This window comes from Seriola aureovittata, chromosome 7 (assembly GCF_021018895.1).
Source record: "Seriola aureovittata isolate HTS-2021-v1 ecotype China chromosome 7, ASM2101889v1, whole genome shotgun sequence".
NCBI classification, from domain to species: Eukaryota; Metazoa; Chordata; class Actinopteri; order Carangiformes; family Carangidae; genus Seriola; species Seriola aureovittata.
This window is the reverse complement of record NC_079370.1, coordinates 17,558,289-17,586,067: the sequence shown is the minus strand read 5'-3', so window position 1 is coordinate 17,586,067 and position 27,779 is coordinate 17,558,289. Positions and strand designations below refer to the sequence as shown.

Here is a 27,779-nt window from a genome sequence, read left to right as displayed (position 1 = left end):
ACCAGTCCTAGCCTGGTCAGATGCGTACACGAACTGATGAAGCCTCTTGGATGAGAGGTGAAACGTCTTCACAGACAAATAACCTAGTCCAGTTGTTTTCGATTTAAAAAAACTCCTTTAGGATACTATGACCTGGACAAATGAGAATATGCACAGGCCTCCAAAACTGCATTTAAAAGAGCTATTTGCAAGTTTAGCCATTTCTATATAGCCACTGTTAGCATTAACAGCGGTTTACTTGCCAGTCTGGAAGAAACATCGCAAGTCAAGCATCAACAGCTGTTTCCAACAGTGCAAAGCAATGCCAATGTTAGCTCTTATTGCTAATACGTCTTTTCCAGCTTGGCACTTTCCGCTAGCAAGTCACTGTAGCCTCCAATCTGCCCTGAAGACGTAGCGTTGGTCAGAGGACATATTAAAACCTCTGATCTTCTAAACACAACAATGGCTGATGCTCTTGTCAAGCAATAGTCACGACCACCCGCTCCTGGCAAGAAACCACGTTCCAGCGGCAGAGAAAACGTACAAATAGCCACTTTAAAGCAACTAAATCTGACACTGTGAAGAAAACAAACACATGAAACTTTTCATGCCACAGTGTCAGAGGTATGCTAATATTAACAATGCAAGTCTGGACTGTCGTTGTTGTTATTCAGAGCCTCACGCACTGTACAGTGAGAAGAAACAGTATGACACTATTCATAGCAGCACATGCATATATGTTCAACATTCATCAGTCAGTTGCTATATTCTGTAAAGGACCATGGTGTACAGTATGAGTATAACATTTCATCTACTGGGTGGAACTCAAGAGATTTTAGGGATTATTCTCTTCAAATCTTGAGATGCAGGAGCTTTTTGAAGCTTCCCTGCAGGGCACGGCAATCATTTGTCGATCATGAGATATTAGAGTAAACAAAACTACACTGAAAACGCTGCTTATGTCTCGCAGAGCTGCAGAGATAATGCGACAGCGCTTAGTCTTTTATCCACAACATCATAGGGCTCAGAACAGCGGATCTGAAATTAATATCAATATTTTCACTGACGACACAAAAGCAGCACTGATTAAGTTTCCAATATACACTTTATACTATTTTTCAATGGCTTTTGAGTTCTTTGTTATTGTTCATTCAAATGCAATATCCAAAAATTTGGCACAAAGATGAACACTAAGCCATTATACAAAATTAAAATCATCCATATTTAAGTATAGGCTTCTATACTTTCCCGCTGGAGAGAAATATAAAGGGTGACAAGAGCTCAGAGCAGCAGACTCCCAGAGAGCCTCATATGCTGTAAAGCCTCTTCATCATTACTCATGTCTTTCCTCTTTCCCTCCCTCTATTCTCTTCTATCTCAGTATCGATCGACCCGCTTCCTTCTCTCTCCCTATGTGAGACATCGACTGTGCTCTCATAATTCAATTCTTATGTTCCATTGATGCCCAAAATAATGCCTCAGCGCTGCGCTCATACAGCGGACTGAAAAACCAACTACTGTACATGCTGTACTAGGAAGTGCACATTGTACTGGGTAAACTGCACTGTACCTCAGTGTGTTAAAAGCAGTTTGTAAGGACTGGACAGATCAGGAATAAAACAAAAAACAAAACAAAAAAATTTTCCAAAATGATACTGGAAATGTTAATATGAATTTGACCTAGTGTGTTAACAGTTTATATACCACCTAATATGAAGTAGAGCCAGAGTTTTGGCTCACAGTCTACCACATGAATAGATTGACGGTCACACACATTCACACCCACAAGTAATTTAGATTTTTCAATGAACCTGACTTACATGTCTTTGGACTGTGGGGAAAACAAAAGGTTGTGCTAACCAAACCTCCATCCTCCTTGTGGTTAAGAGACGCACACTTCAGCCTTATTTGGGTCAGGTATGTGTCTCTTGTGGGTTTCTGTAGTCTACTCTGCTACCTCCACGCCTGATCAGCCTGTAAGCGAACATGTTTGTACACCAATATCTCTGTCCTAGGGGCTGCCATTATCAGTGTTTTCCTAATTATTAGATCTGACAGATGTGGCTACTGAGTTACAGTAATGGTAACATACTTTATTGATCCCTGCCAATAGATTCTCTTCTCTCTGTACACAGGGAGGGGGGAACACAGGGGTCAGAGGTCAGAGATCAGCTGCTGAACAGCACTTGGGGATTAATATGTAACTTCACAATGTGATGATGGTAGGATGTTTTGAAAGAAAAGCAAAGGCTTTCACCAGAGTCTTCCAGCTGTGGCTCTCAGACCTGCATTATGCTTAAGATTAAAAAGAGACTTTTGATTTAACAACAACAACACTTTAGGTTACTTCACTTTCATGCCTAGTTCATTATAATCAGGCTGATGGGTAAACATTTTTTAACACCAGCGTTAACTGCTTGTTGATTGATATTACATCCAGTGATGCAGTGGCGAATAATCAGACTGTGACCTGCAGTGGATAACTACTATGATGCAAAGTAGATTATCATTACTATGATGCTATGTAAAATATTTCAATAAAGCGTTTTGTCAATAATGAATTCCCCAGTAAAGCCTGCCTTAAAAAGATGATCTCCTGTTTTATATTAGTTGATAAATTCAATAAAGTTATGGCTAAGAGATTGATTCAATTTCTAATGGAAATTGTTCATATTCAGATGTATTAACCAGCTTCAAATGTAAATATATGTAATACTACATGCTGCATTAAAACACATCACCTACCTTGAGCTATAGCTATGGACTCGAACTTGTGCAGTTCTCGCAGCAGACAGGTGCGCTCAGTCGGATGAAGGCTATAAATAAACTCCTTGGCTCCCCGGGGCGAGTTGAGAGGCTCCACGGGTTCCTTCAGCGGGTGCGTGCCCAGGTTACACCGCTGCACCAGCATGCAGAGCGGGGGCTCAGAGGCGAACCGTGCCGAGGATGCCATGGCGGGTGTTTGGTGGTTGCTGAGTCCGGCTCTGGCCAGCCCAGTCCCGGCTCTCAGAGAGAGAGCGGGCCGCAGGACTCTCCGCAGGCAGGGCAGCATCTCTGGGATGGGGGAAGAGCAATGCGCCGAGAACCTGGTGGAGAGCAGAGGACACTGTAACAGGCCTGTTATCGGTACTCAGCGAAAACACCTGGAACATGTCGCTTCACATGACACAATTCATCTCTGCAATGGTCGCAAGAAAACACATAACTACACATCCTCAGCCTGGGTTATTTAAGGGCAAACCGCGGGCCTGACAGTGACAATTTTTCACATTATTTACGAACGTATCGACACGAGCGTATCTTACACGCCTTCAGGGAAGCATGGAGTAGGAAAGGATGCGACAGCTGTCCACAAATCAAAGTGCAACTTGTCTTATCGGACGCACCTCAGTCGATGCTCCGCTGTCCCGGACCACAACCTCCACAGGAAACCTTGAAAAGACACGAGCTGCTCCGGCGCATACGTTTCTCGTTTTCCTCGCTGTCAGATTTTGTAGCTAGTCGCACAAAAAAAAACCCTCAAACACACTAACTGTGTAATTGTAGCTACAAAATCACATTTTTGCCAGCTTTATCCCGGACTGGTGTAACCTCTGGCTGACAGGATGGTGTGAGGCGAATGGGAGGGCGCTTCAGCGGCCAATAGCCCCCGAAAATATTTTCCAATGGCTGCGCTGCTTTCCTCCGTGCGTAACTCTGACGGCACCGCCAGACGTACGCAGGACACACTCAATACATAGGGACCATGGGCGGTCAGCTGTAGTCATGTTATAGCTACTGCATCTGCCGTAACGAAAAAAAACACTGTCTGTATCATAATGAGAAATGAAATATTTCTTATGGTGATCCAGACATGCTGAAAACCTCTCGTGGGAATATTTTACAATGTGAAAGTAGTGTATTTGTCTGTTGGGTGTGTGCTCACCCACCCCATCCTGCTATTATGCATGTGGGGCATTGAACTATTCAGCCAGAGTCCACACCCCAAGAAAATATGACACCATGTGGAAGTTATTTGTTTCGAAGAGAAAGTCTGTACTTTAAAAGCGAAAACATTGTTTGTTTCACTTAGAATTTTAATGCTTTGTTCACTACTTTTCTAATTCAAGTCGGGGGTTTCTGTGTGAGAGCGGCAGATTAATTGTTTTGGCCGTAGTTTCATTGATTTGACGAGTGTTTTCAGTCCCCTCAGAATGGGAGGAGTGATGCATTTCCCAAGCTGAAACTATAAACTAGGTTTGGGTTTTAAAGGGCAGACAAGAGCGACCCCTGGTGGGCAAAAACAAACACATCATCTGTTTATATCCTGGCCAGTTTTCAGACCGGACTAGTGTAAAAGCTTTGTCGTAAACAGTGAAATGAACAAACGGCTCATTGTGTGGTTGTTACACAAGAATTACTTCATGTGCAAAAAAATATTCATCTGAGTGATCTTTTGTTTTCAAGGTCAACAGTGAACTTTAAAACCGAACATGAACTCCAAGGCCTAAAGGTGAGTTTGTCTTAATGTCTTGGTAACTGAGCCACCTCAGTCTGTTGATGAGTACATTGAGGTGAGATTAGGTGGTGAGATTATTTTACCTATTTACCTTTTAAGAAAAGATTTAAACTTAGTATCAGGAAAGTGGTCCGTTCCAATATTTGGTACTTTTGATACACGAGGAGGTTGCACACTTAGACATTCAAGAAGCCACTGAGCCAAAGCAAAATTTATACTTTTATTATATTGCTAAAGCTGTCATTACACAAAAAATAACAACCTTTTACTTCCTGAAACAAACTGCATCATAGCCTGTTGAACTGTATGCGGACAGATAGAGAGGTCAACTCTCCTCGTGGGGGAAAAATAAGCTAAAAACTAAACTACTACTTTCACCCCCCCAAACTATAAATGTCTTATTCATAGGATATAGTGACATTTGGCTGCTCTGATATAATATATATATTTATACTAGCAATTTAAATATGAAAATTACAGGTCGACAAATCAAGTTTTAAACAGGTGGACGGCCAAAAACAAACAAAAACAAAAATATTAACATCTTCAACAATATTGAGAACTGAATGCTGGGTTTCCCAAAATATCTAAGCAGTTATATTATCTTTGCTCTTTTGATATTAAACAATAAAGGGGTGTTTTCAATGCAAAATATGGTTTGTGGTGCATCCCCCTGTTCACACTATGGGTTAATTCAGGCAGGTGCCAAGATCTCTCTGGGAAACTCTGGGTCATATAAAGGAAGGCCAGAAGTTGTGGGCAGCGTGCCATTTGTTCCTGAAATCAGCTCAGCTCCATCACTCCCACATCTTTTAAAAGATTTAAAACAAAAGATTAAGGCATAACCATTCAGAAAAAAAATGTACTGTCTTGACTGAACTGAAACTGAAGTTGATGCAGTTCTGCATCATCCCAAAATCTGCACTCATAATACTGATTTAAATCTCTGCATTACTTCTCTTGGTGCCTGGAGGTCAGGAAAAAAACAAACTTTTCTGTAGCGGCTGTTCACTTTTAAACCAGCCCTTATTAAAATGCAGTTTATACGTGTGTGTATATGTGTGAAATAAGGGACTTAAATGAATCGTAGCTGGATTGTTGTGGACATTTCACTGCTGCTAAAACCTGATGTACAACACACCATTAGATAGCACATGCATGGGTACAGGGAACGACTGTATTACTCCGATATTTTATATAAGTATAAAAATAGAGATAGGTTGAGAAAGAAAAAGAGATTTAAAGACTGAGAAAGAAAATAAATTAAAAAACGTGTGAGTTCCTGGACTAACTTGTACAGCTAAATAATATTTACACTTTCATACATCTTGTAGTAGCCGTGGTCTCACAGTGCTTGAACTGAAAAGAAAATTAAAACACAGACTATAACTCAATGAGACTAATTGTCTTCCAATGCTGAAGTCTGAGGAAAAGCCTCAGAAAATCATATTGTCCAGGTAAAAAAAAAAAATTAAAAATTAAAATGTACCTATAATGGCGTACTTCTCATTATACAACAGATTTTGATGCGATTTCCTAAGTTCTTAGGGGAACAAAATGTGTTTCAACTGAACTTTTTGCTATTACAAAAGAAATCAAAACACCAACGTTGGAGATGAAACGTAAAACCCTAATTAATCATAAGGATGCATGCATGTTACATGCGTTTCGAAGAGAACAGAGTTCAATAACAGCAACCAGACAGAATAAAAACAGTATGGCATTACCAATAATAGCTTTAAACTCATAACTTTGAAAACATCAAAAATATTTTGCCTCAATAACATTGTTTAATAATATGTGTGTATACACACACACACACACATATATATATATATATATGTATATATATATATATATATACAGATTTGAATTAACGTTGACATGGCACATCTGTACTTTGACAATTATTAGTTACGTTATGAGCAATCAATGCGCAGGCTGCAGTATGGCTAATAAATGCTACAAAAATTAAGGGGCTAAGATATAAGACTAATATATAATCACAAACCACTGAGAAGTTCTACAAAGCTCAGCATGTAGATACTGCAGATTAAATGAGAATCATATTGGAAAAAATAAGGAAAAAGAAAACCAATCCACATCCCAAGGCAATGGGATGTGATGATCATTATATAAACATCAATAAACATCTTGTTTTAAGATGTAAAACTGAGCCATTTTGGCACCTTGAAGCAGGTGGAGCAGATGGAAATAGAGCAAAGATACAGAGAGCAAGAAGCAACCACACACTCCTCAGCAACAGAGGCGTGCAAAATTATTTACAAATCGTGTAAATACTAAAACAACTAAAACAAAACATAACTCATCAACCTTGTGATGCTTTAGTCACACTGTAGTCTCCTGCAGCTCGGGTGCAGCGCAGTCAGTCTCTGAATTGTTCATACCCCTGCCCTTGTTGGCTCTGTGGACATCCCACGTATTTTATGAACTGTGAGAGGAAGACAGCTTTGACAACACAGCACATTCATATCAGGGCATCTCTTCATCTGAGCAGTTGATGAAATCCAGGAGTTTCCAAATGGAGCCATTACTTTCTAGTGAACCTGAATATTGCTCTTGTGACACCGTGGTGTACTTACTGTGCTCTTTCTGCCACTATGCAGTTAAGAGTGCTTATTTATCCCTCCATGGTACAATGCACTCCTGCAACAGTACGTGTTTAGACATATAATACAGTGTTTTTTACACTGAGAAGAGGCATACATGTTGTCCTTGTCCAACCAATTGCTTCAGGGCAAATACTGGATGCAAAATGTGCAAAGTACATCTTTACTGTCTTCTCAAAGAAATGAACACACTGTACTGTAATGCTGCTCTGTCCTTCTTGTTATTAGCAAAAACATCCTCATGTTTTACACTGAGATTACACAGCTGTGGGCTCGGATTTGCAAATACATTTTAGTGCTTAGGCCTTTATTCGAGGGCCTTTGTGAGAAATTAGGTCTTTTCCTTGTACTCGCACAGGCTCGTACAGTTATTCAACTATACAAGGATCTAACTTAAGTGGGCCTGTGATCCACTTTGGGGCCAAACCCATATTTTAACAAACCCATCTTTACATAGTTTCTGAGGCATCATAAGCCAATACCAAAGAAAACTTGCACCTTACATGTCTATATATTTTCCTCTCATTATGGATGGCTTCTGTAGTGAGAGATTCTCCCAGATGAAAATTTACAGAATGAGAAATGTAGAACAGGTGCCAATGATTTCTCATAGTAGCATAAGAAGCCTTTTGATTCTCTATATTGCATTTCTATCAGCAACACTTTTTGTAAAGCCTTTAACCTCATTTACAAATATAATGAAGGGGGCGCCACACGCCTATGACAGGAGATCACATGTTTCTTGTGACCCTCGCCTGTATATTGTGATGATGTCATCATGCAATGCGCGGTGCGGAGCGATCGTTGGTGAGCGTTCTCTTGAGCTTGACCCCCTTGCGTATGGCCACCAGCATGTTTCCATCTCCGCCTTCTCCAGCTTCCTCTCCTCCTCCTTCCAGCCCAGTCTCACTCTGAAGGTGCTGCTGGGTCAGCTGGTTGGGTAGGGGGATGGTGGGAGGGTTGGTCGTAGCTTGACCACTCCAGGACATCACAGGCAGTGTGCCAGCATCCTCCACTCCTGCGAATGTTGGAGAATCTGGGCTTTCTTCTCCACCCTCTCCTCCTCCTCCCATCTCCTCTGCACTCCTGCTCCCATTAACTGCTCCTGACATGTCAGGCACCGTTGGGATTTTTACTGGGATGACAGGTGTACGAATAGGGATGGGGCCTGTACCTACAATGGAGCCTGAACGGCGAGCGGAAGGTTTTGAAGAGGGGGTGCGGCGAATTGTAGCAACCCCTGGGGTGACGATAACTGGACCATGGCCTGTAGAATAGGAGCCAGAGGCATTATGGGGGCTGGATCCTGAGTAATATCCCTGACCTGAACACGGGCCTGCAATGACACAACAGAAATAATCAGCCAATTTCAGGCATTAACAAAATGAATTTCACTAGCAATAAAGTAAATTTCAGTATATATTATATTAAGTGTGTTTAAAGAGGGAGTTACTGATATATACAACCTTGATATCTTACAAACATACAAGATCAAGAAGGTAAAAATTGAAAGCTTTAACCTCCTAAGACCCGAACTCTTGCATGGCGTGCATTTTTAATTTCTCTTTGCTATTTAGGCTGATTGGGACCTGAGAAAAATGATGTCCACATATGAGGACATTAGTTTTAAATTTCGATTACTGAGTGGCAGTATAATATCCTCATATGTGGTCACCAGGCCCTTGTTGAGAAAAGGTTAGTATTGTGGTCTAGAGAACCCAAAATGTGAGGTCCACATATGTGGACGCCAGGTCCTAGGAGGTTAAGTATATACATAAACATTTGTGACACTATCACTGCAGCCTTACCTGTAGGGGTAGGAGGATAAGCCCCAGGAGGGGTAGATGGATAAGTTGTGTGGATAGGTGTTGGGGGATAGGGCCCTGCAGGGTAGACCCCCTGGCCGGGGTAAGGAGCCTGTGTGCTGGGCAGGCCGGCTGTAGAGGCTGGGCGCTTGGTCTGGAACATGCGTCGGTAGGACTGACTGATGTCACTGTTTCTGGGGATGGTGGAGGACTTGTCAAAGTCAGACTGCTGCTGCTCAGGCTCCTGATCTCCAGCCATTGAGAAATAGTCATAATCTGATACTAGAGGGACAGAGAGAGAGAGGTTGGCAGCGCACTGACATAACAAGATACTAAAAGACAAAAAAGAATGAGGTTTGCAGTCTACTTTAAAGTTGGTGCCTGACTGATTGTAGAAAGTACATGTTACCTTGTGAAGGTATAGTGTCTTCAGAGCAGCAGGGTGTGTTGGTCTGCGTGCTGTAGCCACTGGAGCACTGGATGGAGTCTCTACTGGACCTCTGGGTGTCCAGCTCCAGACCTCTGGATAAGGCCAGAGCCAGTTCCTCGTGGGCCTCAATATCACCAGCCTGTAGCAATCACCCAATGAAAAAAAAATTTAGTAATAGTCTGAAAGTTTGACTGTCTGGATACAGCCAGGTACAATTCATTAAAGTCATTAAAATCATTAGGCACAACTTTTTAGTCATTAAATGGGAACATTAGTGGCGGGAGCCTCATTCATGTGGTCTGAATGCTATGACTACAACAATATGGCCCTGCTGGAAGTGGAATAAGAGGTCGTCTGAAACGTAAGCATCACAGATGCCATTACGTGTAGACTGACCTGTGTTCATGTGCTTCATCAAGTATTGGCAGAGAAAAGAGGTAAATGAGTCACTGCACAATTCTCATGTTTTTTGGGGGAATTTGCCCCCAGCTGCAGCAAACTACTCAAGTTCTCAAGCACAAAGTCGACAGATGATCTAAAGTCTTATGGAGCCATTTTGCATTTAACAACATAAAACAGCAAAATTCTCACAAGTTACTTTCATTAAGAGTTATTAAAGAGTTATTAAAACTACCCCATGTTAAGATAAAATTAATGAAGAATAGATGAAAATATATTATAGAAAAAAGCTGCAGTAGAAAACTCTGTAGGAGATCATGATAATAGCTGACCTTGAGAGGTGAAGCCACATGCCTGCTCCTCTCTTCCACTGAGGCCGATGAACTTGGTGTTTGTAGCGCAGCGGGAGCCGGTGTTGACATCAAGATTGAGGCTGGGCCTGAGGATGGGTCACTGTTCATACTACTATTACTGTCTATTACAGCTGGGCTCTCCTTGTCTTTCTTCCTCCTTAGTGTGTTGACCATGGGCTGGTCATAAGGCCCTGGTTTTGCCCAGTCCTGTACAGAAAGACATGTTAGTGTTTATTGTTGATGTTTCTCTGATGTGCTTTTAATGAGCATTAAAAACTTTATCCCTTCATTTCACCTCTCAGTTTTAAAGTCTGCAGATTTTACCAAAGTATAAAAGATGAAAATTGATAAATTAATTTTATAGATCAAACAGTAAAAAAAAAAAAAAAAAAAAAAAAAAAAAAATCCAGTGCACCAGGCTTGCATGTTGAGCAAACTGTGGAAAAGGAGTATTGGACTAAGTTGACCCTCAGGACCAAGGTGATTAACAAACCTTCCAACTGGGAACTCGAGATGAAGGCACCATGGGGGAGCTCATCGTGCAGTAGTGAGGGTAGTCTGGCAGCAACGCTGAGGCGGGACGTGACCATGAACGAGTGGGGCAGGAGGAGGTGGAAGATGAGGATGAAGTAGGGAGGAATGGGAAGGCAGTGCCTGACATTGAGCCCAAACTCCCCCCATTGCTATGCAGGTAGGGGGAACTGGCCGGACTGTAGTGGTCAAAACCATTGGACAACTGGATGTGTGTGCATCAGTGGTAGAAGGGATGATAACAGAAACAAACACACAATGGGATAAATTACTAAAATGATAAACAGTGGAAAATAAAAACAAAACAGAACACATCACTGAGGAGAAATCATTTAAAATAACACAAAAATAATAAGGAACCGTGTTGATCACATCAGCACAGAATGAAGGAAATGGTCACAAAACTAAAGAAACTGATGCCAGGGGGTTTCGAGGTTCTTTGGTTCCTTTAATGTTTCTGTGATAAACTAAAGTCAATGCAATGTACAGCCAAGTTTGAATTTAAGTGTGAGGAAACTGGGGTGAGTACAATGCTGGTGCAACAAAGACATTCGTGTGAAAACGGGGTAAGCTTCATGTTGGTTGAGTGTGTTTCACCTTGTCAGTAGTGTGCTGAGGTGCACTAGCAGCAGCTAGAGAAGGGGGGGAGCTGCAGTCACTGTGAAGCTGCCCAGTCTCTGACACCTCAGAGGAGCTGGAACTGGGACAAGGCTGGGACAGCGAGGGCAGCAGCAGCAAGCAGGCAGTGAGACAAGACCAGAGAGAGAGAGGAGGAGGGAGAGGGGGAGAGAGAAATTGAGACACACAGACAGACATGTGCAAAGGGAAAGAATCGCAAAGACAGACATGTCAGCAGGTAGACAGAGAGAAGCAGAGAGAAGCAGTTTATTAGAGAGAAGGGGCAACTTTCCACAGTTCTCAGCAGTTAGTGAGGAGTACAGCCTATACAGGCTGTAGAGAAGGTGCACTGAGAGTCAGCATTAACTGCAGGGACATCAGCAGTGTTATGTTAGAGGTATTGAAGCCTTGTTAAAGGGAAGCACAAGCAAAATCCTACTTCTTTAGGATGTAGAAGGTATCTTCACAAACTCATGATATTTAAAGGGATATATAAGCAATTAAATCCCTATTTCATTAACATTAATAATATCGTACTTCATCCATGTCTATAGGATAATAATATTTTTGTATGCTGCCCTCCAGAAGGATATTAGCCGTTGGGGTCAGCTACAGAACAACAGCCTGCATAGAGGAAGGTATTGAAAATGGATGGAAATTAAAGAGATCCACAAAAATTGTGAGCCATGACAAGGTCATATTTTCCCTGGGTTAAGGAGTGAGTCCTGTTGAGCCCCATTTAGCCATGTGACTGTCCTCTTTCAAACTTAAGCTACTGTAAGTACACTAAGAATGAGGCAATAAGAAGACAGATTCCCAGGATTGCACTGTAAAAGGGTCAGATATGGACTTGCCAAACCACCTTCACTGCATCATAAAAACTTGAGTGTAACCATACAAATATGTTCTGGACAGGGGAACTCTGGCTGCTGGCGAGCTAACAAAACGTCAACTAGTGCAACCGCTCTCATGGTTGATCTCAAACCACAAACCCCACGCAGACAATCTGCTGGAATATCTCACTGATAATTATATGAAACCCTGTGTCAGATGGTTATATAAAAGTGACAGAATGAGACCTGCTGATGGAGACACACTCTTAGTGCCTATAAAACATACTGTTGACAATGTAACATGTCATTTTACTGTGATATATTTAATGAAAATACAACGTGCTGTCTGGTCAAGCCTCTGCAAGTTTAACCAAACCACAGTCTGTCACAGCGGTCAACTCTTTAATAGCAGGATGGGGCTGACCTGTTTTGCCCTGGGCTAAAATGGAGGCAGACTAATTTCCTGTGCATTTATACTATAATAATAGCAGTGAAATGACTTCACCATGATCACATACATTTATTGCTGCCAGCTAACTGCCTCTCGTGGTGGCTAGGGAGATGTGTGAGAAAAGACTTGTGTGGACTGCTGATTTGGGGTTTTGTCTCTGTCTCTGACTACAATAACTTGTAAATCATAGAGCATATGTGGTTTTACAGTCATATGTTCATACTTGGACACAAAATTGTGGTCAAGTGTGGGTAGCTGAGGTTTTTCTCTTACCTTTGTTTCAGCTGGCATAGGCGAGGATGATTTGGACGACATGTATTGGTCTTGTGATGAAGAGATGAAGCCCGAGTCGTGGGAGGAGATGCTAGAGAGCCGAGCTGGGGCCTGCTGCGGTAGCGTGGAGCTACGGTACCGATGGCGGGGGTGATGGTGGTGGAAGAGGTGGTGTGAGGAAGAGGAGGAAGAAGAGGAGGAAGGAGAATGAGAGTGAGAGCCACTGGATCCCCTGGAGTCACTACTGTTAACGCTGTTCAGACTACTGTGAAAGGGGAAGGAGTGAGGGATGAGGGGAGGACCAGAGGAAGGAGAATTTTGGCAGTGACAGGTGGGGTAAAGAGAATCAAGTGCACCCAAAGACATAGATTGAGGAAACAAAGTTGGGTAAAGAAGAGATAAAAGGAATAAGAGAAAGAATGAAGGCAGAGGATTGGGGGAATGTGGAGGAGACAGGACGGGAAAACAATTAACACAGCACACCAAGATGCAGCAAGCAGTGACTGAGGCCAATCCAGTCAAAACAACAAAACAAACCAACACAAGAGGTGTGAAATCATAATGACAATAATTACAGGCAGGAAATCACAGGATTTCTTGCCTTTAAGACAGCTTTCTGAGAATGTTCACGCAAAACAAAATGAAAAGCAAACTCTGGGTCTAATTACTGTGTGAACTGAGAAGCAACAAAGTGAACATCTGAAGCAAATATAAAAATGGTATATTGCATAATCTGTACTATAAAAGATACATACAATAAGTACCAAATCATGTACAACCATGACAATAAAAAGCACAAGAACCAGGCAAAACTACTGTATACCTAGTTTAAACTGCTAATGCTACACTATCACTCACAAACAGAAACACACACAAATGTGTGTTAGGCAAGTCACAGAATGGGTAAAAATGACACATTGCAAAGCATCAAAATTACAAAAGCGACTTCCTCACAATGATTTGTGAATTTCATAAGTGATTTTTTGAAAGCATAATAAGCAAAATCTTTGTGAGAAAATGTGATATTTGCAACAAAAAAAAAAAAAAGAAATCACCATTATAAGGCTCAAGACAAAAGAACAACCTAAGCTGTTCCTCTATAATGGGTTTGAAATGTCTTTAAACATTGTCATCATGACATAACGGGTTATTTTAAAGTTTTGATTCAATTATGGAAGACCCACAACCCCCAACATTGGTGTCACAAGACTTTAACAGGAAAAATGCAAAGCAATTATAAAGCAAAGCTTAAAACTTAAAATCATTGAGAGACGCACAAAAAGCAGTGAGGAGAGAGTGTAGAGGACACTGTCTGAACAGCTGGAGAAGAAATGGTCCAATTCTTTAAAACCTCTCTGACCTTTAATTCTTATTTCTTTGCCTATATTTAAAAAAAAGTTTTCTTTGACAATGTAGGTCGACTTAAACTGTTCTCCTCAGTGAAGTGAACTGATTAATAACCATCGGTAACTAAGAGGAGATGAAGATACATACAAAACTAAGATTAAGAATTCTCAAACAACTGCAGCTCATAGTGACCACTGGGTGGCAGACATAGGCAAAACAATTAAAAGTTTTCCTCTATGTCTTTGTTTCCCAACCCTTTACACTGATGTAAGCTGTCTCCAAAGAAGATTCATAGTTATTAATAGGGTCAAAAGGAGAGATTTTTATTTTAGATCCTGAATGTATGAATGTCATGCAATACCCTCTAACTACAAATAAAGACTGTATATTCAGTTTCATCTCCTTGCTCCTCAGTCCTAGGAAAGTGATAAATGAAGTACCTGGAGTAATTGAATTTTCTATTTGTCATTATTATGAAGCAAACTGAATTACAAAATGGTTTACGGGTACAGTAAGTAAATGTTTACTTAAAGACAAGGCCTCTCCATTTCATTTGTTTGTGGCTATGGGTCTTGTGATTGGCTGTTGGAGCCTACCTGCACATGCTAGACTTCCTGGACATAGTGGTGCTTGGGGATGAGGGCGGAGTTTGATATGACCAGCCATAGTCTGAGCCCTTCAGGTCCAAGATCACCTGAGAAGAAGGAAAATATCAGGCATACTTAATATTTGTACTTATGAGGTTGAAAGGCACTAAGGAAAGTCTCTTTACTGAACACAAAAATAGTGTGTCTGTTTTGGTCAATTGTTTACAGACTGTTTCATCTTTGATGTTTTCCTCACCTGTTCACTAGCAGGGGGAAGCTTGTGTGGGTCGGAGGTCAGGGCTTTGAGGTCATCAGAGATGGCCTGGAGATGAGTGACCTCTCCCAACATAGAAATCTCTTCATCCTAAAATAATTAGTGACAGAGAGACAGCAGAAATTTGTGGGCGGTAGAATATGTTTGAAATTATTGTCATTTAAGAGTTTACACAACAATGAAAAAAAGTGCCTTTTAGGGAACAGTGGTAGTATAAAAAAGCTTCAATGATTGTCTGGATAAAAATAAAAAAGTATTAGGTGTGAGATGAAGTAGCTGAAGCAGCATGAAAAATAATCTTTTCAGTCTATGGGATTAAAAGAAAAAGGCAACGACAGGCAGTGAGGTGACTTTCTGTTGTTGTCCCTGAGTGTTTTCTGAAGGCTCATTTCTCTCTCTTTCCCCCTGCTGTACTCACCACTACAGGTCGCAGCATGGCTACAAAACAGCAGAACCTCTGTCTCTCCTCTATCAGAGCCTTCCTCAGGGCCTGTTTCTCTGTCTCTTCCAGCAGAATGTATTTATCACTGACATCCTGCATGGCGCTGTCCAACTGAGGCTGGATATCACCGCGACCTTGGTAACAAAAACACGAACACACACACACACAGACAAAATGAATATGCATGTCATTACAGGTATAACAAAATTACCAACTCACAAGGAAACACATGACTGGTCTATTTACTGCTCCATAATGTGTAAAAATCAAATTACTGAGATATATTTGACAGTAAAACTTGAAGGACATTATTCTACCTTAATCTCCCTTCACAACACAAACACTAAAAAGCAGAGTTATGCTACTGTAACATGCATGAGTATTTACAAACTATATAATCATGTAGCAATGAAAGAACATTTGGTGTTTTTGATTTTCATCACTTCTCCCTGGTGTAGGCCTGGCCTGTTACTACTGCTCCATGTGTTATCTTCTTTTATTGTGAACATTGCTATCTTCATTGCTACCATTTGAATGTCTCCACTACTTTTTGGCTGTCACCTCAGTATGAAGGGCCACTCTGGTCACTTAAGTGTTTGCTGTCTCTTGTTCTATTATGACGAGATACTCAAAAGTGAGTGAGTATCTCCACTGCTCTTTGTTGAACACTTAAACTCCAGGGTGTTTCTTGTCAGGGTTAAGAGAGACTGTGTGTTTGTGTGTGTGCGTGCTTTCATGAATGGCACGAGTGCAAGGTATGTATAAGACCATCTGCTCCTTTAGCTGTGTATGTTTAATATGCATATGTAAATCTGTGAACATTTGAGGACAATAACAATCCCAAGGTTATCCTGTTATTCAGCACTATGTGTGCCTTCGTGCTGTGTTCGTGTGTGTGTGTGTGTGTGTGTGTGTGTGTGTGTGTTTGATGTTAAGAGAGGATGCCCTCAAGCCAAATCAAGCACTCTTGAGTTGTGTATGGAGGCAGGAAGGCTGGCGACTGCCCAAGATGACATAGTGGGCCTCAAAGGCATTATCTAACCACTCAAACTACACTTGCACACAAACACACACAGTCTTGACTTTGATACATCAAGGTTAAATCCACAGTGAACAACTCTGTGGTCTGTCTGTCTGCTCTTGTGTCTGGGCAAAGATAACAAATTGGTGTCTTTTGTTGAACATTTGACGTGAGGCCCTATATCATGCAAACCAGTAGTAAAGAAACACAGATAGAGTTACACAGGCAAATCATCCTCACCTCAAATGTAAAACATAAGGATGTACATCTCATTGTGAGGGCAAACCATCAGCCCTTTTCCTCTCTGATGTGTCAGTACAGTCTATACATTAAAACATGATACAGCAAGTGGGAGGCTGTTTCCACTGCTTTATCTCTCCATCAGCTGCGCAGTCCACAAGAAAAATGACAATAAACAATAGTGTCCAGCATACACACAAACACTAAACTGTTGGAAAAGCACACTAAATGGAAACTCTTCATTATGCACCCTCTAGTATCACAATAGCTGACACTAATGAGAATGGACTAATTGTCTTACACTAATCAAAGAGGTGTAATATGAATGTTGATACTGGGTGAAGTTTTCACATATAAATCCAAACAGTGTATTTTAGGTGGATGAAGTTCTGCTAAGACAATGTCTGCACCCAAATTCAGACTGTGCAGTTACCCCAGTTCAAGGAAGTGGTTTCACCAAAACACCAAAAGTTTCCTTTATAATTGTGTGTAAATATATTGATGATGTGGTAAATTTGCAAAGGACAAAAATATGTAATACTACTGCAAATCTTTGAATCTAAAGCTACAAAATAAAATAACGTGGCAGTATGAATCCCGTGTAGACAGTCCTCAGAACATAATGGTTGTTGACAAAATAAGACAAACCGAGTTTCCATACATAGAGAATCCATTTACCAAGCTTGGTTTAGTGTCTGTAACACTGGACTCAGTGGAATGTGAGTTATGTGTGTGTTTAATGCAGTTCCTACTATATTATACTACGGAGACCACAACAGAGTAGATGGACTGTAGAAGCCAGACTGGAAAGTCCAAATTGTAGTATATATTTTCAGTCTCATTTAGATCCAAAGGAAGCTTGTTGAGCAGACAAGTATACCATTACATTGTACAAGAGTTTGTGGAGAGCTGGCTGTAGGACTGAGCCTGAAAGGGTTAGGACAAGCTTCACTCATTAGTCTGGTTCCCACTGCAGGACCAAACTCATTATCATTAATTTCCCTCCAGGCAAAATCAGTCTCTTCAATCTTGTTGCCACTAAAATTATTTGCAAGCTAGACTAACATTTCAGATAATGTTTTAATTGCTAGTTATACACAGCTGGCCAATCATTATTAAATTCTATTGCAAGACAATAATGTAATAATGCATCCTTACAGTAAAACAACTGAAACTACAGAATTTCAATTCTTTATGGCAAAATGCTCAATACCTGACAACATAAGATGCTCTGAAGTAATGTAGCTTCTGATATAATGCTCAGTGATATATGTCTCGTAACACCGAAAAATATTCTTTTCACAGCCATGTTTCATTTAACTTCATTCTAAGGTGACTAAGAAACGTTTTAAACTTTCGCTTTTAGTTGGGCTCAGCGTAGAAAAACAGCTTTTCAAGCCTTAATGCCAGCGATGCTGTGGTGTCTCCTTGGCACGCAGTAAAACGAGGGAGCATACAGCATTCTGGTTTCTACCACTAGTTCAAGTGTTGGCAGACTGTTTTCTCAACATAACCAAAGTGGTTTAGGAAAGACAGAACAGTAAGTTGAGGAACATTTGTCTGTAACAGATGAAGAGCCAAATATTTTCTTTGTTGCCGTTTTGGTAGTGCCGCCGAGCAGCTTGAGTAGTGCGCAATGTTATCACAATCAGCGTCACATTACTTCCACATCTACTTCTGTTAAAGGCTGATCCATCAAGAAGCACATTATCCTTTCGCTGATTTAATCACATGAGAAAGTTTTAATCTTTTACACAAATGCAAGCAAACAGATTGCTGAAGGCTTACTGAGTAATATTTGAATTTAGCCCTTTATGTATATATTCATGATTATCATGGTGCTCATGTGGAAAATGTACATAATGTGTAAATAATTATAAACCACTTTCTGCAGCAGCTGTATTCATTGCTCAATCAGGTTGACAGAGACTTAAGTGTTGATGTTGATGAGTTTCTGCTATGTTACAACTTTGCCATTGCTTTGGGTTGTTCCTTGTTTTGTCCACATTCCCAGTCTCTGTGCCATAACTTGTGTATCTGTGCTTGTGAATGAAATGACAAGGCTCTGATTGCTACTTCCTCTCTCTCTTCAACCACAGACAAACACTGAGGTTCAATGAAACTCAGTGGCCACTGACTGCACTGTGAACAAATCCACACTGACATATTTTACAACTCTTTTCAGTGCTCAATTAAGGACAATTAGGGCTTGTGACATTCATTTATTAATTTATTTTTGATTTAGTATGTCTAACTGTTTTACACCTTCAGGATGAATAAGCAATGACATACTTTAGATGTCCTGGAGTGTGTGTGTGTGTGTGTGTCTGTCAATTGCACCAACACAACTGTCTCCAAAATATGGCAATATCGTAACACAAACCCTAATGTACACTAATGAACTTAACAACCCAATTCGTCATCACCATCTTTTGTAGTTTTCTTAGGTGAATATGACTGATTCACTCATCAACACAGCAACTGGGGCAGCGAGGACAAGTTGTAGTGTGTGTTTGATTTAAAAATCTCACTGATATTCTAGAGTTGTTTTCACCAAACTCAACTTGCCAGAAATTCAGTGACTGAGCCAAGATGAATAAGGTGGGGGTCGAAATGGCCCACAGTCTGCACACATGTGGATACATGCGCACACACAAATGAGATTAACTGCTCCAGCTTTCACATGACCGATGATTACATTAGGTTGCAGTCACAGGCTGTTCCTTAGCAAGACTCGGGTCTCAGGTCAGAAAAACCTCACAAGACACTTATCAAACATCAGATATAGACTCACCAACACAAGCTGACAGATGGGGTTTTATTTATTTCTGTGCATAAGGGGGGGGGGGGGGGGGGGGGGGGCTCTTCTTTAAAGTAGTTTGACTAAAACTTGTAGCCTATTCCTAATTTTGATTTAATTGTTTATATGTACTCTGTGATAAGAGGTGAGTGAGTTTAAAGACTTTTTGGAGTTAGGTAAAGTGGTTATCTTTGTGCGCATCAAGTGGGAATACCCAAAATACGTAAATGAAGGTGGCTGCCAAACAAAATGAAATTAATTCCATTGGAATGAGGGGACTGCCTGCTTTTAGCAAAATGTCTACCCCTCAGTTTACTGTATCCCAATGTCACACTGGTTGTTAGAGGTAAACTATAGCAAGCAACCCTGCCCTTCCAACGATGTAAAAATACCTACAAATGTGAAGTTAGAAGTTTGTGAATCTGCTTTTATTGTTTTTTTCATTTACAATTCTGCAGTATAGGTTGCAGTCAAAAGAAAGAAAAGCTGAAAGCTTTTAAAATATTGTAAAATATTACAATTTTAGCAAAGTTTTGTTTTGAAAAACTTCCTTTGACTGGTTTCGTTACTCAGTGGCTCGCTGAAGAAAAGACAAAGTGTGTGTATATGTGTGTGTGTGAGTAGAGCAAAGGAACATAAATGTGCCAGCATGGACCACACTAAATGTGGACACCACAGAGCTGATAAAACACAGACAAACATTTTGTAGAAACCAATGCAACACTACAGAACTGGACCAGTAAAACAGAAACAGCCCCCCACTGGACCAGTTAGTACCCGGGTGTATCTCAAGTCTACTGTGGCGTCCACTTTACCTGCTTCCCTCTCTTACTTCTTCAGAAGACAGCATGTTTTCACTATCACTAATACCAATAAAACAAAGAAATTTCCAGAGCACCTCATTACTCAAAGGAGGTTTACTATTGCTACGTAGTCAATGTTAGCATTAATAGCTGTTTACTTACCAGTCTAGAAGAAATGTTGCGAGTTCAGCATCAAACTTCTTTCCTTTACTCGCCAAGAGATGTCTATAGCGTTGGAAAGTAACCCTCTTGTTTTGCTTCTATTTCAATCACTTTTCTTCTATTGAAGTTAGCATGCTAACCACCTAGCTCCACTTTCCGATACAGAGTCACTGTATTGTCCAGTCTGCCCTGAAGAAGTAGAGCTGGTCAGAGGCTGTTCTCTAACCTCTTATATTGTAAATGCTGAGATGGCTGAAACTTTGGCAATACTGGTAAGTAAACAGCTGTTAATGCTAACATTGCCTATCTAGCGATAGCATAACTTAAAATAGCTGTTTTAAGGTGGTTGCAAACATCGGGCCTCTAACCCAAAGCTACAAACAGTAAACGAGAGAAGCCAGAAGACAATGATGGATGTAAAAGAGACCAAACGGTTTCTATACAAAACCAGATTCACAGATTATACAGCTTAATTTGCCAATATGTTATAGCAAACTTAGACTGCAAAAAACAGTTTCATAACTGTATAGGAAACTTGTGCATTCCATTATTTAGCATGTTTTTATTTTTTGCATAAAAATAAATATCTTTAATGGCTATTTCACAATGAAACTGAGATGATAGGTTTGTAGCGTAAGCAACTACCTAGACAGTGTGTCTGTTCCACAGACTGACTTACCTAGATTATCAGCTGCAGTGCAGCATAAGGCGAAGGATTGTATCAGAATCACATGGGGACAGGGAGAGGAAAAAGATTCAAGTCAACTGAAAGAGTAAACACTAATTCATCAAGGTGCAACTTTGTGTGTCTGGATGCCTGTTTAAGCAGTATAACACTCAAAGAAAAATATAAAGCCAAAACAATGTGCCACTAGGTTTTTGTTTGAAAGAGACAATACTGATAGAGATATGCATGTTTGTATGCATTTTATCTGCCTTAGTAAATCTTAGTGCAAATACGTGAAAATAAGTGAAAAAACAGGCTAAGCTTTACAAAAATGCCTCTGTTAAAGAAACAAAATCTTTAGGAATGTCAAAATGGTAGTGATTAATTGGTTGTTACATTAATTGTCACTCATCCTAATGCAATTACCAAATATGAACAGGTTTTGTTTTTTAAAGCTGATATTATCTGAATCTATACTAACAAAAATATGAAACATCTGATTATGGCTTCTACTGCCTTTCTCGCTGATCAATTTGTCAATCCCCTTTAAAAGATATAATTTTGTTAGACATGTTTTATAACTTGTATAATAAACTTAGATAATAATCGTAGTGTTGAGAAATTCTATGGTCTATAATGTGCTTATGCCAACAGTGTTTAATGATAATCAAAGTCATGCAGGCAGCTGTAGAGGAATGACACGTCTTATGTAGAAGTATTAGTAATGATCACAATGTGCAGTATAAGTTATATACCAACATTAAATCTACTGCATAATATGAGTAAGAGGATCCTTAAGTTACTTGTATTTCTTCCTGAACATCTGTACATTTTCCACATCTAATGATTCAAACTATCAACATCCCAAAACATACTGGAAACATATTCATCTCACTCCTTTTTTGTGTATGGTATTTTTTGTCAAGGTAGGTGAGTGCGTATGTAGAACCTGAGCCAAGAGGACTGCAGAGAGAAACAGCCTCTGTGTTTACCAAGTAAGGTAATGTTTAGCCTTACTAGATCTGCACATGTTTAATCAGTAAGGACAAACTTAACTTAGGACTTCTTTTATATACACACATCACTGCCGTCTAATAAAAACATCATATATACAATTTGGACATTGTCCCACTTTACTATTTGATTATTTAATTCATCTGATTTTTCCTTTAGTCCTGAATGTTGACTTCTTGCGGACAAGTCTTTGAACCAGTACAACATAAATCACACTAAACTAAAACACTACCAAAGCCTAAGTGCATAGTGTTAAAGTAAAGCACTTTTTTTTCAGTGATAGCATTAGTGGATTTCAATGAATGAGTTTTTGTTTTGTTTTTTTGATGTTCACTACTTGACACAGCAGGCAGATTGGAGATTTTTAATTTTAGCTGTGTTAGCAACTAGAAAACAGACGACTACAAGATTCTCACAGCGGTCAATGAAAACTATGTCTTTCTTATTATGTTATTTCTTATGTCTGGCTAGTCATGGCAGATACATAGCATCCATGGGAAGAGCACTGACTGAAGCTGAAGAATCTAAGCCTATCCTTCCCTAACTTTGCTTGAAATACACACATATATAATGTTTCATGCCTTCTGATTAATATGCAAACTAATAGAGGATAAGAAAAGCATTTTACTTGTTTTTCTTTCTAAGAATACAGATTCAATTCAATTGATCAAATCTTCTGACAGTTACATGTGATAGATGTATTTCACTGGATTAGCAGGTAATGCTCCAGGTTGATGAAAGTGTCATTCCTGTATTTAGCTAGTATTTATGCCTGCACAATGAAGACAATAAGCAAGTGTATACAGTTATTGTGTAGTGTGAAGTTCGCCTTGTTTTCATTCTTTGTGATCAAAATTTTACTACTCTGTGGGTACAAGATTGTTAGAGCAAGATTCACCTCCATCATTAAGCAGACCAACTGCACTTAGAAGTGATATTTTTGTTTAGTCACATAGGCTATGGGTTTAAAACCAAAATGAAATATGTTTTTACCTTTCTTTGCTTTCTTCTGTAGTTTCAGTGTGTCAGAGGACTTCTTCTTAATTTCCTGCCGGGCTCTTTTATACTCTGGTTCAGATGGACAAGGTAAAAAAATGAACTGTGTGAAAACTTTGTCTTAAAGTTTTTAATACAATTAATAATAGTTTTTGGGACGGAATAACAAAAATTGTATGACGACCTGACTGCCAACCTAAGTTTAAAGCCATAATTACTCAGTAACTTGTTGAGTCTAATGCAGTGGTGAATAGATCTGATAAAAGAACAATCCTGGCACTTTACATTGCTTGAAAATAATTAAGATGTATTTTGTTTTCAAACTAATTCCTGGACCTGTGTATTGCTTATGTTCTTGTATATGATTGCATTTGTGCAACCTACCTTTAGCATGGTCCTTGTCCAAAGTATTTACACCTCTTTTCCACTCCTCCATCTGTTCTTGTAGTGGGTTGATCAGACCCTCCAAGAAACCCCTGCAAAAAAAACAGGTTACTCACTTCTGATCTGAGGTCAGCCTCATCAATTAACCCATTTATAAATAGATTTGTTAAAGACTAACCTTTTAAAATTTAAACTTCTCATATGTATCCAAAATAAGTTTTATTGACCAATCATATAGTTGTACATCCTATTTATAAACATATAAATGCAAAATACCTTTAAAATAACTTTTGACTCTTGTTTCACTTTATTCATGTCTTACAGATTCACTCTACATAGTTTATCAGTGTGTCTGTAGCAGACAGACTGTCAGACATAAAAACCATTCGGTCTGGTTTTCCTTTCTGTCTGTATAGTATATGGTCTTGTCTGTCAATCATTAACAGACAGAAACAAAGGTAGAAAAACAGAGACTGAGAGGGAAAAAGTCTGCTTATGTCTGACTGTGTGTCACAGGAGGAAGGAAGAGGCTTGTGCAGTCATGTCTGTCAATCATTACCAAACTGTGCCTGTCTTCCAAGATGTATTTGTGAGTGTGTTTAAGAGGCTGAGAGTGTGAGAGCTGGGCAGCTGCAGGCTTAGTGCATGAAACTAAAATTAGACTTCTCCTGCTTGCAGACATTTCTCCAAAGAGTGTGTGTGTCTGTGTGTGTCAGTGGGTGGCTGGTGGTGACCACAGCCCCCCTGGGTACAGCCCCTGCTATGGAGATCCAAGTGGAATCTCTGCTGAAATGCCACCCGAATTAGAGAGCCCCTTGTCTGTGTAGTGTGTGTGGGTATATGTGTGTGTGTGTGTATATGTGTGTGAGACACAGAGAGAGAGAGAGAGAGAGAGAGAGAGAGAGAGAGAGAGAGAGAGAGAGAGAGAGAGACATGTTGTGTGCGACTTCACTGAGACATTATAGATGCTTGTCCTGCCAGACAAATCATCTCTTTCCCAGCATTTCATGAAAAAAGGCACATTTTCACCCCCACACACAAAATATCAAGTTATGGAGACATATGGTGAGATAAAAATTCAATAACACCATTTTATTGGGAGTTGCAGTGCTAGGGAAACAGCTTGGGTCGAAGTACACTAACTGTGAGTCAGGGATATAGGAAACACTGCAAGAGGAAGTTGTTTATCTGTAAAAGTCTTATAGTCCTGATATTTTTTTCTCAGGACTTAAAAATCACTCTGTTGTATCACTTGACTTTGGCACAATTTGAGTGTTTGGAGAGGATATTTGTTGGACATATGAACTCCCTGTTGATATTTTTTCCTTTTTTTCTTTTTAGCTCAGCCAAACCACAGTAATGCCAGTGAAATCCCCACTCCTACCCAACCTCTCCAACATCTAAGCCAAGCATTCACCAAAAATCCACCAGACACTGCATCATATCAGAACCTGTATGGTGAAAACTTCAGTAGTAATGTCATTGAGGAGTGAAAAAGGAAGGAAAAAAGTACAGTACACCAATAAATTATGTGTAATGTTCCTTACATCGAGAACTGTTTGAGTTTAACCTCTATGCTGCGATGTCTCATACACATCCTGGTCAGCGCTGATCCAATGTCTCTGGTCCCACCTAAAAGATATAAAAAAAGACAAAAAAAATTAAAAAAATAAAACCTAGCTTCTAATGTGATAACTGCTAAAATCATCCATTCATCTATTTAACCAAATCTCAGATATGAACCAGTATCACAACAACTCATTGAAGAAGGACATGACATAGAAAATGTTAGATGGTCAAACTATTCACATGAAAATATTCTTTGAATGATATGAGAGCACATGAACAGGTTTGACAGTAAGCAGAGGGCTAGAGGCAAGAAAAGCCAGAAAGGAAGGCTCAAGTGCAAACACACTGTGATTTACATAGACTGTAACAAAGGTTTTTCAACTTTACTGTAAGTGACACCGATGTCCATAAAAGTGACAATAAACCAATGAATCCAATTGTATCTTTTTTTTTACTTCAGCCACTAAGTCTGTTTTTGGGATGAACTGTCTGAATCAACCACCATCAAAAAGTTTTTTAATTTTCAACAGAAGGTTTGCTGCAATTTGAGTCAACATACAATTACTTCAGGACTACAGATGCATCATTAAACAGGATGTCTCATTACAAAGGCAACTATTGAGATTCCACAGGGAAAAATGCAGACAATGGGCTTTTGAAAATGATTAGGTACCTGTACATCTACAATGTAAACACTGAATGAAAAGCCGTTTGGTATTTGAGTGCAGCACATAATAGTCTGCTAATGCTGTAAAGCAATTAACTTCAGACTAAATTGAGAGTGACTTTGATACTGGAAAAAAAATTTGTTGCTGGAACGAGCACTCACTGACCCCACTCTTTCCACCGTAGCTGAAAATTGTGGGAATCAGTGGGAAACACCGAATTACGAACTGCACACATATTCAGGTCAGGAGAAGTGATGGGAAGTTGGAGCTGGAGTCCTGAAAATGTGCTTGGGGCTAATGTCAGTTCCCGTCACACAGGCTAACTAGCTGTCCACTGGAAGGCCTCAGGCTGGACAGCTATGCAGGGACTTGACGTTGATTGACAGAACTATTGTTTGGCTGCTCAGTATGACTAGTCAGTTTCTCTGTGGGACTGAAGCACTACTGTGTGTGTGTATATGTCTGCATGTGTTGGTGTGTGCATGAGAGAGAGGAGGTGGGGGCAAGGAGATCTTATATGAAACTGAGTGGAGTTCTTTTGACATTCTGTTATGTGACAGAGTGATACTCTCAGTTTGTGTGTGCATGGTTTTGTGTTTGTGTGTGTGTGTGTGTGTGTGTGTGTGTGTGTGTGTGTGTGTGTTTTAGAGACAGTTTGGTTGTGATGATCTGATGTGAAGTGTGAATCCTCTCCAACCGAGCAAGCCATTCTGCTGTCAGCACAGTCCTTGCTGCATGCAGAGTCAAACACACAGAGCTGTCATTCACTCACACTCAGATTCACACACACACACACACACACACACATAAAATTGTCTTTTACTGTCAGAGGCTGGACAAAACAAATGCATGAGGCTGTTGATTTGGCCTGCAACACTTATTCATGGTGACTGGGGTGTCAAGAATAAAAGAAATCCTGTAATCAAGAAATCTTTACAGAATAGGAGAAAAATTGTTGAGGCAAACTTTCAAATTGAATTTGTGCTTTCAAATGGAATTAAAATTCAACTTCATATCATATTATATCAAATTAATATTAATATTGATTCAACTCAATATTACTAGTGGATAGTAATATGATACGAGTGAAGCAAAATTAAGATAGACCAAGAAAACTGTCAACTGTATAGCAGACTCCTCAAAATGTTATGTTGATGAGAGCTAGCCTGTGTCAACTGTGCATCTCAGGCTGCGCCATGGTAGGAAATAGCTGGGCCAAAAGTTCTTATATGGAGCATATCTGCCGAATTACTGAATGTCTAAATTCAACCGGATAATGGTGAAGAGTTGCTAGGTGGATTAATTATTTTGTTGTGTTTTTCCCTAAATGAAAACACAATATATAGATAGAGAATATTGTGTGTCAATGTTGCAAAATGTGCAAACAGTGCTACATGAAAAGTTCTGCATTGTATCTCCCCTGGTTCGAATCTAAACCAAGAACTGTTTTTCAGATTATCTCCATCTGTCCTGCTCTTCTAAAAGGCCGGTGTTAGCTCACTATGCTTTTGGCAGCTGAGTGAAAAGAAGGCAAAGCAGAGACAAATAACCTGGAGAGATACAGGGCAACACTGAATGTAGCTATTCTATATGGCAAATTACAACTTTCACGCACCTTTCAACAATACATCATTTAATGTCAATCCCACTGAGCCCATTATGGCCTCAAATTTTTCCCTCTATCCATTCATTCATCCGTCCCTCTGTAACAGCGTGTGCTTATTATTACAGAGGGTGTGGATACTACATGGCATAAAGGACCTTTCTGTTGTATAACACCATAATGCTCATTCATTCCTGTGTTGACTTGTTTAGTCATCCTATCCATCCATCTGCCCACCTCTTCCTTACTATAACTGCTTGTTATTCTAGAGGGTGTGTCTGATAGATGCCACAGTGCCACAGGGAGGCCACACAGCCAAAAAAAAGGAGTTAGTTTTTCATTAAAAAGTTACTGTAGAGGTCAAGCCCATGCTGTCAAGGGAAGAGTTTGGTTTCACTT

General features: G+C 40.0%; 2 protein-coding genes across 9 annotated transcripts in view; both read right to left on the bottom strand.

Annotated features, from left to right (window-relative positions):
* The window catches only part of LOC130172485 (transmembrane protein 65-like), a 37,379-nt gene extending 33,651 nt beyond the window's left edge, over positions 1-3,728 (bottom strand). Inside the window, exons 1-2 of the mRNA XM_056381244.1 lie at positions 3,369-3,728; positions 2,728-3,068 (exon numbers count right to left, since the gene is read on the bottom strand). Coding sequence (XP_056237219.1) covers positions 2,728-3,034 — 307 coding nt within the window. The 5' untranslated portion in view covers positions 3,035-3,068; positions 3,369-3,728. The remainder of the gene's footprint in view (positions 1-2,727; positions 3,069-3,368) is intronic.
* Positions 3,729-4,686: 958 nt separating this feature from the next.
* LOC130172298 (protein MTSS 1-like) overlaps positions 4,687-27,779 on the bottom strand; it is a 54,210-nt gene continuing 31,117 nt past the window's right edge. For 3 of the 8 annotated variants that reach the window (XM_056380896.1, XM_056380903.1, XM_056380904.1), the window contains 14 exons: positions 25,088-25,172; positions 23,541-23,632; positions 23,154-23,228; positions 21,159-21,170; positions 15,430-15,587; positions 14,994-15,101; positions 14,747-14,844; positions 12,804-13,068; positions 11,226-11,339; positions 10,591-10,833; positions 10,077-10,304; positions 9,325-9,484; positions 8,919-9,197; positions 4,687-8,446 (listed from right to left, as the gene is read on the bottom strand). In XM_056380896.1, the coding sequence (XP_056236871.1) occupies positions 7,887-8,446; positions 8,919-9,197; positions 9,325-9,484; positions 10,077-10,304; positions 10,591-10,833; positions 11,226-11,339; positions 12,804-13,068; positions 14,747-14,844; positions 14,994-15,101; positions 15,430-15,587; positions 21,159-21,170; positions 23,154-23,228; positions 23,541-23,632; positions 25,088-25,172 (2,477 nt within the window). In that variant the 3' untranslated portion in view covers positions 4,687-7,886. The remainder of the gene's footprint in view (positions 8,447-8,918; positions 9,198-9,324; positions 9,485-10,076; positions 10,305-10,590; positions 10,834-11,225; positions 11,340-12,803; positions 13,069-14,746; positions 14,845-14,993; positions 15,102-15,429; positions 15,588-21,158; positions 21,171-23,153; positions 23,229-23,540; positions 23,633-25,087; positions 25,173-27,779) is intronic. The other 5 variants (XM_056380900.1, XM_056380902.1, XM_056380899.1 and 2 more) reach the window with 5 other exon arrangements.